This window comes from Anopheles maculipalpis, chromosome 2RL, assembly GCF_943734695.1.
Source record: "Anopheles maculipalpis chromosome 2RL, idAnoMacuDA_375_x, whole genome shotgun sequence".
Lineage (NCBI taxonomy): Eukaryota > Metazoa > Arthropoda > Insecta > Diptera > Culicidae > Anopheles > Anopheles maculipalpis.
In genome coordinates, this window is record NC_064871.1 from 64062181 (window position 1) to 64076580 (window position 14400).

Sequence of the window (14400 nt, forward strand, 5' to 3'; positions counted from 1 at the left end):
GATCCGCTTCCACAATGTACTCTTTTTTGGCATCGTGCTAGTTTGATTAGGTTTGGTTAGGTTTGGTTTGTTTTGATCGCGTTCTCACTCGCACTGCAGTGATGTTACAACATTACCTCGATCCCGCTCTTCTTTGTTGGGTGACTCGATTCATCAATCTCAAAACGAAAGCACCTTCCATCCTACGTTCACTGTCATGGCGTTGCTGTATGTCAATTTTAAAATTACCTTTTTATATTTGCACTCTAGTTGCATTATTTTGTTCTAATACTACTCAATATTATAATTGATTCTCATTCTCAAGATATTCAGCTATCTAAAATTGCCCATTATCTAGATGCTCAGAACAGTTTTGCTATTGTAAATCGCATCGTAACTCTGGAAAACCAGATTTATTAAATGATGGGTCGACTTATACTATAAATATCATCTATTTTATACGTTTTCCGACGACTAAAACGTTTTTCACTATTTAGCAGAACATCTCTACTATCGAGAAAGTCATATATATCAAGTATAAAATTTAATTTAATATCATAAAAGAAGCCTTCAAGTGGGGACTATCGAACCTCCGACAGCACAATCTCAGCTCCTAGTTGGTAGACGGCGGAGAACTTTAATTAATGTAAATAAGCCAATTTTCAAGATATTTTTGATAAATTGAAGTCTTTGGAATGCTGAAAGATTGGTTTTCTAAATAGAAAAAATTCTAAATCGAGTAAAAAGCGGCGTATCATGTAATTATCGCCGAAATCTCATTTGCTTGTACTGGCCAATGGTTGCGTCGTAAGAAATGTATCAGAGGGTTATCGCGTTGTATGGAAAGTGTTCAAGAGCCTGCCAGAACTAATATTGCTTTCTACTTGACAAATTATTGAACAAGATTATTTTCTCATAATATACATCAATTATTGAACACATATTGATGATAAATCACGCTTTGATATCAAATTTGTTCAGATAATTGTGGTTGTTGTTATTGTGTGTGCCAATTCCCACGACTGGATCAACAGGAATGTACGATAGATGAATGTAATAATTAATACATTTTTGTTTTTTTATAATAAAATATTTTTTTCTTACTATTTAACAACTTAAAGAAAAAATTTCTCAAACGAATTTATTTTTAAATATTAGAAAAACCTATTTTCTTCTAGGATTTTTGTATGTAATCGCGCATTGACGATTGACTGACTATTCTGGGGACAAGAACGTATGAATATCGCTTTGCAATAATTGTTACAAATAAGATAAAATGAGTTAAAAAAATTTCAAGTAGAATAATGAACATTCTTTGCTATTAATGATAATAACATTCCTTGTTATTAATGGTCGATTGCAACTGGAACATCGATAATTATTAATCAAACAATGAATTGTAAACGACGCAATAATTCCATGCAAGTACATGCAGAAATGGGCAGTAAAAGACTTTGTACGAACAAAAGGCTGGAATGAAATATATTTATTATTTTTTAGCTGCATTTGACTTTGTACATAGGATTTTGCAAGTATATAAGTACAAAAAGCCCCACTTTTCCATAAAAAAAATATTCCGTACCACCAACTACTTCAGGCGTATGCGGAACGAAGCATTGTATTCATGTGAAGCAATTTTGCTACGACGCAACGATTGGCCAGTACAAGCAAATGAGATTTCGGTGATTTTTTCATGAAACGTCTCTTTTTACTCGATTTAGAATTTTTTCTATTTAGCAAACCAATCTTCCAGCATTCCAAAAACTTCAATTTATCGAAAATATGTTGAAAATTGGCTTATTTACATTAATTTAACTTCTTCGCCGTCTACCTACAGGGAGCTGAGATTGTGCTGTCGGAGGTTCGATAGTCCCAACTTGAAGGCTTCTTTTATGATATTAAATTGAATTGTATACTTGGTACATATGACTTTCTCGATAGTAGAGAAGTTCTGCTAAATAGTGAAGAACGTTTTAGTCGTCGGAAAACGTATAAAATAGATTATATTTACGATATAAGTCGACCCATCATTGGAAAAATCTGCTTTTCCAGAGTTACGATGCGATTTACAATAGCTAAACTGTTTTCCATATCAACAAAATGGGCATTTTTAGATAACTGAATATCTTGAGAATGAGAATCAATTATAATATTGAGTAGTATTAGAACAAAATAATGCAACTAGAGTGCAAATATAAAAAGGTAATTTTAAAATTGACATACAGCAACGCCATGACAGTGAACGTAGGATGGAAGGTGCTTTCGTTTTGAGATTGATGAATCGAGTCACCCAACAAAGAAGAGCGGGATCGAGGTAATGTTGTAACATCACTGCAGTGCGAGTGAGAACGCGATCAAAACAAACCAAACCTAACCAAACTAAAGTGTATAGCAGCGTGTGTGAGTGTGTCGCAGCAGAAAAACAATGGCAGATACAGTAGCAGAAGCACAAGTCGCAGCAGCCCCGGCTGCCGTGGCCAAGTCTCCCAAGAAAGCCAAGACTGCCGCAGGGCCTAAGAAGCCGAAAAAGCCAGCAACGCATCCTCCGGTGAACACGATGATTCTGGCCGCCATCAAGGCGTTGAAGGAGCGCAACGGATCGTCTCTGCAGGCCATCAAGAAGTATCTGTCGGCCAACTACAAGGTTGACGTGGCCAAGCTGGGACCGTTCATCAAGAAGGCACTGAAGACGGGTGTGACCAGTGGCAAGCTGGTGCAGACCAAGGGTGTCGGAGCATCGGGATCGTTCAAGCTGTCGGCCGAAGCCAAGAAGCCCGTGGTGGAGAAGAAGAAGAAGGCTACGGTGCAGAAGAAGAAATCGGCCGCAGCTGGCGACAAGAAGAAGAAGGCAGTGACCAAGAAGGCTGCTGGTGAAAAGAAGAAGAAGGCAGTGCCGAAGAAGGCGGAAGGAGGAGCGGTTGCCAAGAAGCCCAAGGCGTCGGCAGCTGTTGCAAAGAAGCCAAAGACGGCAGCAACGGCTAAGGCTGGCGCAGCGAAGAAAGCGGCTACCAAGAAGCCAGCTGCAGCGCCAAAGCAAAAGGCGACCAAGCCGTCGAAGAAGACGGGAGCAACCAAGCCGAAGACGCCCAAACCGAAGAAGGCTGCTGCACCCGCCAAGAAGAAGCCTGTGGCCGCGAAGAAGGCGGCTCCAGCCGCAAAGAAGTAAAACCAGCGCGATGAACGAGCCACGGCGGAGGACGATTGCTTGTGCTGGAATCATTATTGTATCCCAACAACAGTCCTTTTCAGGACTACAGAATGTATTAGAAAAAAGAATTGTTTGACTTCCTTAGAGACAACTGTGATAAGGCTGAAATGGTGTTGCTGTGCAATATGATTTTGCCTCCTTGGCTAATTTTACGACGGGTATAATTTTAAGGTTAAACGCGACGCCATGGACGTAACATGTAAATCTAAATGATATTATGTAAAATAAGTACAGTGTGGTTGATAACATTGATCGATGTTTGATTGTGTTCCATAACTTCCATTCCATAAGAAAGCATTTTTGTTTTAAAATTAAAACTGCACTAATGTTCTTTAAAAAAAAAATCTAAATGATATCATTCGATCGGACGTTAAACTCCACCACTCCACTCCACCGGAGATCAACCTTGAATTTAATTTTACTGGCAAAAAACCGGAAATATTTTTCATATAACTATTTTTGGAGAATGATGTATTTTATTATCGTAGCGTAATTATATTTTCATGTAAAACTGTCACTACATTTCAATTGTTAAGGGCCACATTTGCTCTTAACTGTTTGTGAAGGTTCACAATGCACCCGTATTGCGTTCTCGTTTCTTCCAGTAGTGCCGGCGCAGAGGCAAAGCGGGGTAAAAACCCCATATAGTTCCCCTTATAGGGTTATCAACAACCCTGTACAAAGAAATGGGCTGTGCACGGTGTTCAGGTCATGCGGATTTGACAATTAAATCGTATTTATGGTTTGTTTATGTTTTGATTTGAACACTAGCAGCGGTTGCTGGAGTAGCAGAAAATAAATTCGTAGCCGAATATAGAAAGCAGAACTGATTGGTATGCACTATTTCTTGGTGTGGGCTCGTGTTTTAGAAAGAAAGGGTGATTAATAAAAAAAAACATTGGTGAATGTTTATTAGCAACTCGTTTCCGTAATTAACAACGAGATTCCTTTGCTGCGGCTATTCTTCACTGGATCAGTACGGTGTGTGCGGTAAGAATCACTTTGACAATGGAAATGTGGGATTGTTTTAACACTGTTTTTCGTCCCGAACCGAATTTCAGATGCATCGAAAGTTGTTGTTCCGGAAGCATTGCGTGAAAACGTGGAAAAAAGGAAAAAAAAACAAGGTCAAGCTTTTTTTGGTGTACCGTACGAAGAGCAAAAAGTAAGTGCTTCGCAATGTTTGCTGTAACGAGTGGGTTTAAATTAATCCTAAAAAACTATTTCTTACAGCATTCATATTCCCAAAGGATAGGATAGGAAAGGACAATTTCCATCATGCTGTCCAGGTAAGAGCGGATTTCCAGCAGCCAATCATTTGCATCTTGCTGGCTGATGAAATAATTATACTTGTTTCTCCCTTTGCTCGTGCATTTTCCGGAGCATGGCACCATTGCGAAGTTGCATCTGTAGAGCATACGGATTCTTCCGGGTCAGGTGCAGGAGAACCGATTGCTTATGTGCTGCAGGTTTGGGGAGCAACAGCAACGGGGTCGCACATAAACATCTGCCGGGATGAGCGAGGCCGAAATGCATTTTCGACGGCGAAGTAGGCTGTGATCTTGGAGGCAAATGCTTCCTTTTTGGCATCAAAAGCTACCGCAGCGGTACGAACAGCGGCCGTAGTGTACATCTATAAGCCGGGAAGGTCACAATAGGGTGTGGTTTCAGCACGCCTGACGGGGCATCCTGACATCCTGACTTTTGTTTAGTGTTGTGTCTTGGGTTTAGGGTGTCCGAGTTGTTTATATTATCATTGCATTTTAAGACACAAACGAATACTATAATTTATTAAACCTATTAAAATAACTCACGCACCGCACGCAAGCTCCAACGCATCAGGTTGCACTATAACATTTAGCCATCTAGTTGGTAGTTTCTTCCAACTGGATCGATGTTACAGACGAAAAAGAATCTGCTGTTTCGTTGAAAGAGAAACCTTTTTTCTCAATATTAAACATTCCACAAATTCGGTGTGAGTATGTTAAATGACCGGCATCTGATGATTGCTGTTGATCATAAAGAAGATATCCGTTGAAAAATCTCTTCTTTAGGAAGAAATCTCATGGTCCTGTAATCAACGCAAACCATTGCTGTTAGGCTGATAGTTTGAAATCTAAAGAATAAAACATTTTTGAACAGTTTACCTACCGTGCCGTTTTCATGCACTGTTCATGCAGCTTATCGTCTTTTAATTATTAACAGGAGGGCCAGCTTTGTCATTGGACCGTAGGTAATTGCAGACCAGAAATGCAGTACAGAAGTATTGCAATATGCTGCACGTAAAAAAGAACACGAGGATCAATATTTTTGATGCCCCAATATCGAGCGCGTGGCTGCAAGTGCTGAATCTAAAAAAAAAAAACACGATCGAAGCACGAGCATATAAATCGAAAACTAGGTTAAAAGTTATAGCTGATCGCGGATCGGTCAGCATTTTTATAGTATAAATTAGTAAGTAACAACTTTAATAAGGTAACATTCAAGTTAACACCACTAGTCTGGTCATTTGAAGACGGAGGCATCCTCTGGTTTTCAGTTAATCCAAAATTGCTCCATCAAGTCGGTGTTGGATATAGAAGCATCTAGTATTCAACGAAGCCAAAAGAGTTTATATGATTAACATAGTAAGCTCATAAAATCAGAATAAATCAGAACCTTGTATTAACTACACGTATCTTTTCACGCCTCAAACTACTCTGTTCTAACAGGTTATGGGCCCAGGGCATTTTTCGGAAGAAAAGTGAATATTTGTCTCGTTACGTTCGTAAAATCGTTGTTCCAGAATGGATGGCCGATTTAGTATGGTGAAACTAAACAACAGTAACTGCAACAGCTGGCGCTTCAAAGTGGAATTGCTGTTGGTTCGTGAGGATCTTTGGTGCTACGTGGAACCAGGAGTGAAGCCGGAAGCAGTATCGCAAGATGTTTGGGACGCCGGTGTAGCCATAGTCCTACTCATTGAAGACAACCAACACGGATTGATTCGTTCGTCGAAGACAGCACGTGAGGCATGGTTATCGTTGCAGAACCATCATAGGAAAACGACACTTACATCGAAGGTGTCATTGCTGAAAAGGGTTTGCGATAAACGTTTTTCGGAAGGCGATGACATGGTCGAGCACTTATTCGAGATGGAAGAACTGTACGAGCAGCTCCAAAATGCCGGACACGAACTTGCTGAAAATCTCAAAGTCGCGATGATTTTGCGAAGCCTACCAAGTTCGTTCGACACTTTTACCACCGCATTAGAGACTCGATCTGATGAGGATCTTACGATGGAGTTGGTGAAAAGCAAGCTGATCGATGAGATCGAAAAGCGTCGTAGAGAAGCTTGCGACTGGATGTAATATGAAAAAGAGCGGCATTAAGGAACATTGTGATTGTTGTTTGAAGAACATGAGTGTACGAATTCCATTCCCAAAACAATCGATATCATCCACGAAGGCGACGATGGATCTCGTTCATACTGACGTTTGTGGACCATTAGAGACAGCTTCCGTTACCGGTTATCGTTATTTCATGACGGTAATCGACGATCACTCAAGGTACTGCGTTCTGTATTTACTTAGACAGAAGTCGGAAGTAGCTCTTAAGATCGGGGAGTACGTGGCAATGGCGAGGAATATGTTCGGGCGCAATCCGAAGATAATTCGTTCGGATCAAGGAGGAGAATATCGCGCGAATAAGTTAAGGGAATTCTACAAACGACAAGGCATTCAAGCGCAGTTTACGGCAGGATACAGTCAGGATACAGGATACTCAGCAGAATGGAGTTGCAGAGCAAAAGAATCGATATCTTTTGGAGATGGTTCGATGCATGCTTGCCGACTCAAACATGCAGCAATGTTATTGGGCTGAAGCGTTGAACACAGCAGTTTACTTGCAGAACATCTTGCCTACAACATCAGTTGCAGTTTCACCATTCGAGTTGTGGTACGGAGTAAAGCCTGACGTCAAACATTTGAAGGTTTTTGGTTGCAGTGCGTGGGTACATGTCCCAAAGGAAAAGCGAGGGAAGCTTTCAGCTACTGCAAAACGGCTCACTTTCGTAGGTTATTTGTCGGAGCACAAGGCATATAGATTGCTTGACGAAGATACACGAAAGATAATTGTTAGTAGAGACGTTCGGTTTGATGAGAACACCAAGCGTTTAACAAACGAACGTACTAGTAAAGCCGATAGTGCTTTACTAGTACTAGTGCCGAATGTGGAAATAGAGTTTCAGACAGCTACTAAGAAATCTGAATTGTTTCATCAAGAAAGTGATAGCGAAGATGAAACGTTTGATACGGCCACTAGTGATATCATTGAAGAAAATGAAGATGATGTCCCTGCAAATGATTCTAACGAATGTGAAGACATCGAATGTGTACCGAGAAGGTCAAATCGAACAACGAAAGGAGTACTAGCGAAGCGGTATCCAGAAGTAACCGGTGTTACGAAACAAGACACTTGCGAACCAAGAAGCTGCTTGGAGGCGATGCAGAGTGTCGATAAAACGGCTTGGATATCTGCTATGGAGGAGGAAATAGCCTCTTTGATCGAAAATCAGACCTGGGAGCTAGTACCGTTGCCAGCAGGAAAGAAAGTTGTCGGATGTAAGTGGACATACAAGATGAAAGAAAATGAGAACGGCGAGGTGGTACGCTATAAGGCGAGATTGGTCGCGCAAGGATTTTCTCAACAGTTCGGCACGGATTATGATGAAGTCTTTGCCCCAGTGGCGAAACAAACCACAATTCGTACCTTGCTGTCGATAGCTGCTAAGAAGAATTTGGTGGTAAAGCACTTGGACATCAAATGCGCTTATCTGTATGGCTACTTATCTGATGAAGTTTATATGAAGCAGCCTCCAGGATTTCAGTCGGGAGAAAATCTGGTGTGTCGGCTCAAGCGGAGCATATATGGTCTGAAACAGTCAGCACGTGTATGGAACAAACGGATTGATCATACATTTAGAAGCATGGGTTTTCAATCCGGGAAAGCAGACTCGTTCTGTATATAAGAAACAAGAATGGTAAGCGTTGCTTTATTCTTATCTACGTGGATGATATGCTCATATTTTGTGATTCGGAGGATGAATACAACAGCATACAATCTACACTTGAAAAGGAATTCAAGGTGTCAAAGCTTGGTGATATACGGCAGTTCCTGGGCATACATGTTGAAAAAGTCAAAGGACATTATACGCTTGACCAGAAGAATTACATCGAGAAAGTCATTGTTCGGTTTGGTCATGAAAATTCGAAACCATCTTCGATGGTTTCGAAACCCATCGATCCCGCGTATATAAAGCAAAAGGAGGAGAAATTACTGGAAACGAATGAATCGTATCGATCGTTAGTGGGGAGTTTGCTGTATGTTGCGGTGAATACACGATCCGATATTTGTATCAGTACGTCATTACTGTGCAGGTAGGTATCGAATCCGACTAATCGAGATTGGAATGAAGCAAAACGTGTCCTACGTTATCTGTCGGGAACTAAGGATCTGCGTTTACACTTAGGCGATGGTAATGGAAAACTCGAAGGTTTCGCTGATGCTGATTGGGCCGGTAATGAAGATGACAGAAAGTCGAATTCCGGGTTTCTGATCAAATATTGCGGAGGACTCATAAGTTGGGGAACCAGAAAACACACGTGTGTTTCGCTTTCGTCAACAGAAGCTGAGTTCGCGTCATTGTCCGTCTGTTGCCAAGAACTACTGTGGATCAAACGACTGTTAGGTAATGATCTTGGTGAAGAAGAAACGAATCCAATCGTCGTGTGGGAAGACAACCAGTCTTGTATAAAAATGGTAAAATCAGATCGTATTGATAGTCGTACCAAACATATTGATACCAAACATGCCTTCACTAAAGATTTGCGCCAGAAAGGAATCATCGAGCTACGTTACTTATCAACGGATCAAATGGAAGCGGACATTATGACGAAGCCACTTGAACGAATCAAGTTGGAACGACATCGAACGGCAATCGGTGTTAAAGGATGAATATGTCTTCGTTGAGGAGGAGTGTTGGATATAGAAGCATCTAGTATTCAACGAAGCCAAAAGAGTTTATATGATTAACATAGTAAGCTCATAAAATCAGAATAAATCAGAACCTTGTATTAACTACACGTATCTTTTCACGCCTTAAACTACTCTGTTCTAACAGTCGGAGGCATCCTCCGGTCTCAATCGTTGAACCGGACAAGGGCTCCCCGGGTCAACTACAATCAATATCGATGGACAAGAGTTCACACATAGAGCCAGCACAGCACAGAAGAACAACACAATAACCCAGCAGGTAGTCTACAACACAACCAACCAAGTACAATAAAAACCTATGCGCCTGCATCGATGGGTCACGGTCAAGGTCAAAAACCATAATGAGTAAGCAGGTAAACAAGTGAGATTAACTCGCACTTCCCGCATCAGGATGCCCGGGTGTCTATTGCTTTCCCTGCTACACAAGATCCTTATACAATTATACAATTCTAACAACTAACAAGGATCAGAACAGATCAACAGGCGTGCTGAAACCACACTAACAGTCCTAGCATGGTTGATTGAATGTCTGATTGGTGTGTCTGTTGAAGATGAATGTGTGTTGTTGAAGAATAGATGCATCTGTTGAGGGCCTTAGTGATAAAAATAGTATACGAACCTTCATCGCGGTTAAAGACTTTTCCTAGATAACGATACAAACCGATCTGGCGAAGGAATTTCCACTACATCATCCAGTTGTCGATTCGTTCAAATGGAAGTAGTTTGGCTCCGGTTCACGAAAGCTTTAACTGCTAAAATATTGACCCTACTTAATGATTATTGGTTAACTGAATATGGGCCGAGAGCACCGGCAACACGGTTACACCGATGCACATGAGTGTAGCGCTTGCAGCATTGCACTTTTTTTGACGAAATCGCTTTCGATTTCTAAGCCGAACATATCTAAGATAAACTGGAAAGCGCAGATACCAGTGTTAACTGTTGCACACCGTATGGCATTATTGCCTCAACTCGTCTGATCATTTCTTTCAACAATATATACATGTTTAGCTGCGATAACTTATTTTCTTTCACAATTTTTCGGAAGCATCACAGCATCACATCTGGGTCGAACGTTACATTAGTTTGATGAAGCCAAAATGTAACCGCACTATTGCAAATGAATTAAAGACACTTCACTTTATAACAATCAACTTACACTTAAGGAACGCCACACAAATAGAAACGCCTTCGATCCATACACACTTTTGAACACTCAACACTAACTAACTAAAGAAAAACAATAGAACGGAATCCTTAGATCGGAAGTGAACTACTCACTTTACGCAATAAACGAACGATGCAACTAATGCTAACACAGCCTATTATCTGGCACTTATTGTGACCTTCCCGGCTTATAGATGTACACTACGGCCGCTGTTCGTACCGCTGCGGTAGCTTTTGATGCCAAAAAGGAAGCATTTGCCTCCAAGATCACAGCCTACTTCGCCGTCGAAAATGCATTTCGGCCTCGCTCATCCCGGCAGATGTTTATGTGCGACCCCGTTGCTGTTGCTCCCCAAACCTGCAGCACATAAGCAATCGGTTCTCCTGCACCTGACCCGGAAGAATCCGTATGCTCTACAGATGCAACTTCGCAATGGTGCCATGCTCCGGAAAATGCACGAGCAAAGGGAGAAACAAGTATAATTATTTCATCAGCCAGCAAGATGCAAATGATTGGCTGCTGGAAAACCGCTCTTACCTGGACAGCATGATGGAAATTGTCCTTTCCTATCCTATCCTTTGGGAATATGAATGCTGTAAGAAATAGTTTTTTAGGATTAATTTAAACCCACTCGTTACAGCAAACATTGCGAAGCACTTACTTTTTGCTCTTCGTACGGTACACCAAAAAAAGCTTGACCTTGTTTTTTTTTCCTTTTTTCCACGTTTTCACGCAATGCTTCCGGAACAACAACTTTCGATGCATCTGAAATTCGGTTCGGGACGAAAAACAGTGTTAAAACAATCCCATATTTCCATTGTCAAAGTGATTCTTACCGCACACACCGTACTGATCCAGTGAAGAATAGCCGCAGCAAAGGAATCTCGTTGTTAATTACGGAAACGAGTTGCTAATAAACATTCACCAATGTTTTTTTTATTAATCACCCTTTCTTTCTAAAACACGAGCCCACACCAAGAAATAGTGCATACCAATCAGTTCTGCTTTCTATATTCGGCTACGAATTTATTTTCTACTACTCCAGCAACCGCTGCTAGTGTTCAAATCAAAACATAAACAAACCATAAATACGATTTAATTGTCAAATCCGCATGACCTGAACACCGTGCACAACCCATTTCTTTGTACAGGGTTGTTGATAACCCTATAAGGGGAACTATATGGGGTTTTAACCCCGCTTTGCCTCTGCGCCGGCACTACTGGAAGAAACGAGAACGCAATACGGGTGCATTGTGAACCTTCACAAACAGTTAAGAGCAAATGTGGCCCTTAACAATTGAAATGTAGTGACAGTTTTACATGAAAATATAATTACGCTACGATAATAAAATACATCATTCTCCAAAAATAGTTATATGAAAAATATTTCCGGTTTTTTGCCAGTAAAATTAAATTCAAGGTTGATCTCCGGTGGAGTGGAGTGGTGGAGTTTAACGTCCGATCGAATGATATCATTTAGATTTTTTTTTTGAAAGAACATTAGGGCAGTTTTAATTTTAAAACAAAAATGCTTTCTTATGGAATGGAAGTTATGGAACACAATCAAACATCGATCAATGTTATCAACCACACTGTACTTATTTTACATGATATCATTTAGATTTACATGTTACGTCCATGGCGTCGCGTTTAACCTTAAAATTATACCCGTCGTAAAATTAGCCAAGGAGGCAAAAGCATATTGCACAGCAACACCATTTCAGCCTTATCACAGTTGTCTCGAAGGAAGTCAAACAATTCTTTTTTCTAATACATTCTGTAGTCCTGAAAAGGACTGTTGTTGGGATACAATAATGATTCCAGCACAAGCAATCGTCCTCCGCCGTGGCTCGTTCATCGCGCTGGTTTTACTTCTTTGCGGCTGGAGCCGCCTTCTTCGCGGCCACAGGCTTCTTCTTGGCGGGTGCAGCAGCCTTCTTCGGTTTGGGCGTCTTCGGCTTGGTTGCTCCCGTCTTCTTCGACGGCTTGGTCGCCTTTTGCTTTGGCGCTGCAGCTGGCTTCTTAGTAGCCGCTTTCTTCGCTGCGCCAGCCTTAGCCGTTGCTGCCGTCTTTGGCTTCTTTGCAACAGCTGCCGACGCCTTGGGCTTCTTGGCAACCGCTCCTCCTTCCGCCTTCTTCGGCACTGCCTTCTTCTTCTTTTCACCAGCAGCCTTCTTGGTCACTGCCTTCTTCTTCTTGTCGCCAGCTGCGGCCGATTTCTTCTTCTGCACCGTAGCCTTCTTCTTCTTCTCCACTACGGGCTTCTTGGCTTCGGCCGACAGCTTGAACGATCCCGATGCTCCGACACCCTTGGTCTGCACCAGCTTGCCACTGGTCACACCCGTCTTCAGTGCCTTCTTGATGAACGGTCCCAGCTTGGCCACGTCAACCTTGTAGTTGGCCGACAGATACTTCTTGATGGCCTGCAGAGACGATCCGTTGCGCTCCTTCAACGCCTTGATGGCGGCCAGAATCATCGTGTTCACCGGAGGATGCGTTGCTGGCTTTTTCGGCTTCTTCGGCCCTGCGGCAGTCTTGGCTTTCTTGGGAGACTTGGCCACGGCAGCCGGGGCTGCTGCGACTTGTGCTTCTGCTACTGTATCTGCCATTGTTTTTCTGCTGCGACACACTCACACACGCTGCTATACACTTTAGTTTGGTTTGGTTTGGTTTGTTTTGATCGCGTTCTCACTCGCACTGCAGAGATGTTACAACATTACCTCGATCCCGCTCTTCTTTGTTGGGTGACTCGATTCATCAATCTCAAAACGAAAGCACCTTCCATCCAACGTTCACTGTCATGGCGTTGCTGTATGTCAATTTTAAAATTACCTTTTTATATTTGCACTCTAGTTGCATTATTTCGTTCTAATACTACTCAATATTATAATTGATTCTCATTCTCAAGATATTCAGTTATCTAAAAATGCCCATTTTGTTGATATGGAAAACAGTTTAGCTATTGTAAATCGCATCGTAACTCTGGAAAAGCAGATTTTTCCAATGATGGGTCGACTTATATTGTAAATATCATCTATTTTATACGTTTTCCGACGACTAAAACGTTCTTCACTATTTAGCAAAACTTCTCTACTATCGAGAAAGTCATATATACCAAGTATACAATTCAATTTAATATCATAAAAGAAGCCTTCAAGTTGGGACTATCGAACCTCCGACAGCACAATTTCAGCTCCCTGTAGGTAGACGGCGAAGAAGTTAAATTAATGTAAATAAGCCAATTTTCAACATATTTTCGATAAATTAAAGTTTTTGGAATGCTGGAAGATTGGTTTGCTAAATAGAAAAAATTCTAAATCGAGTAAAAAGAGACGTTTCATGTAATTATCGCCGAAATCTCATTTGCTTGTACTGGCCAATGGTTGCGTCGTAGCAAAATTGCTTCACATGAATACAATGCTTCGTTCCGCATACGCCTGAAGTAGTTGGTTGTACGGAATATTTTTTTTATGGAAAAGTGGGGATTTTTGTACTTATATACTTGCAAAATCCTATGTACAAAGTCAAATGCAGCTCAAAAAATAATAAATATATTTCATTCCAGCCTTTTGTTCGTACAAAGTCTTTAACTGCGCATTTCTGCATGTACTTGCATGGAATTATTGCGTCGTTTACAATTCATTGTTTGATTAATAATTATCGATGTTCCAGTTGCAATCGACCATTAATAACAAGGAATGTTATTATCATTAATAGCAAAGAATGTTCATTATTCTACTTGAAATTTTTTTAACTCATTTTATCTTATTTGTAACAATTATTGCAAAGCGATATTCATACGTTCTTGTCCCCAGAATAGTCAGTCAATCGTCAATGCGCGATTACATACAAAAATCCTAGAAGAAAATAGGTTTTTCTAATATTTAAAAATAAATTCGTTTGAGATATTTTTTCTTTAAGTTGTTAAATAGTAAGAAAAAAATATTTTATTATAAAAAAACAAAAATGCATTAATTATTACATTCATCTATCGTACATTCCTGTTGATCCA

At 40.9% G+C, this 14400-nt stretch overlaps 3 protein-coding genes across 3 annotated transcripts in view; 1 reads left to right on the forward strand and 2 right to left on the reverse strand.

Moving 5' to 3' along the window:
• LOC126556283 (histone H1-like) overlaps positions 1 to 3146 on the forward strand; it is a 591209-nt gene extending 588063 nt beyond the window's left edge. Inside the window, exon 2 of the mRNA XM_050211519.1 lies at positions 2398 to 3146. Within this exon, the coding sequence (XP_050067476.1) occupies positions 2405 to 3145 (741 nt within the window). The 5' untranslated portion in view covers positions 2398 to 2404 and the 3' untranslated portion in view covers position 3146. The remainder of the gene's footprint in view (positions 1 to 2397) is intronic.
• Positions 1 to 14400, reverse strand: part of LOC126556056 (rab11 family-interacting protein 4B) — a 314228-nt gene that overhangs the window by 175984 nt on the left and 123844 nt on the right. The window lies entirely within an intron of this gene.
• On the reverse strand, positions 12257 to 12999 carry LOC126556286 (histone H1-like). The gene has a single exon (XM_050211523.1). It carries the CDS (start codon positions 12995 to 12997, stop codon positions 12257 to 12259), a length of 741 nt encoding a protein of 246 aa, XP_050067480.1. The 5' UTR covers positions 12998 to 12999.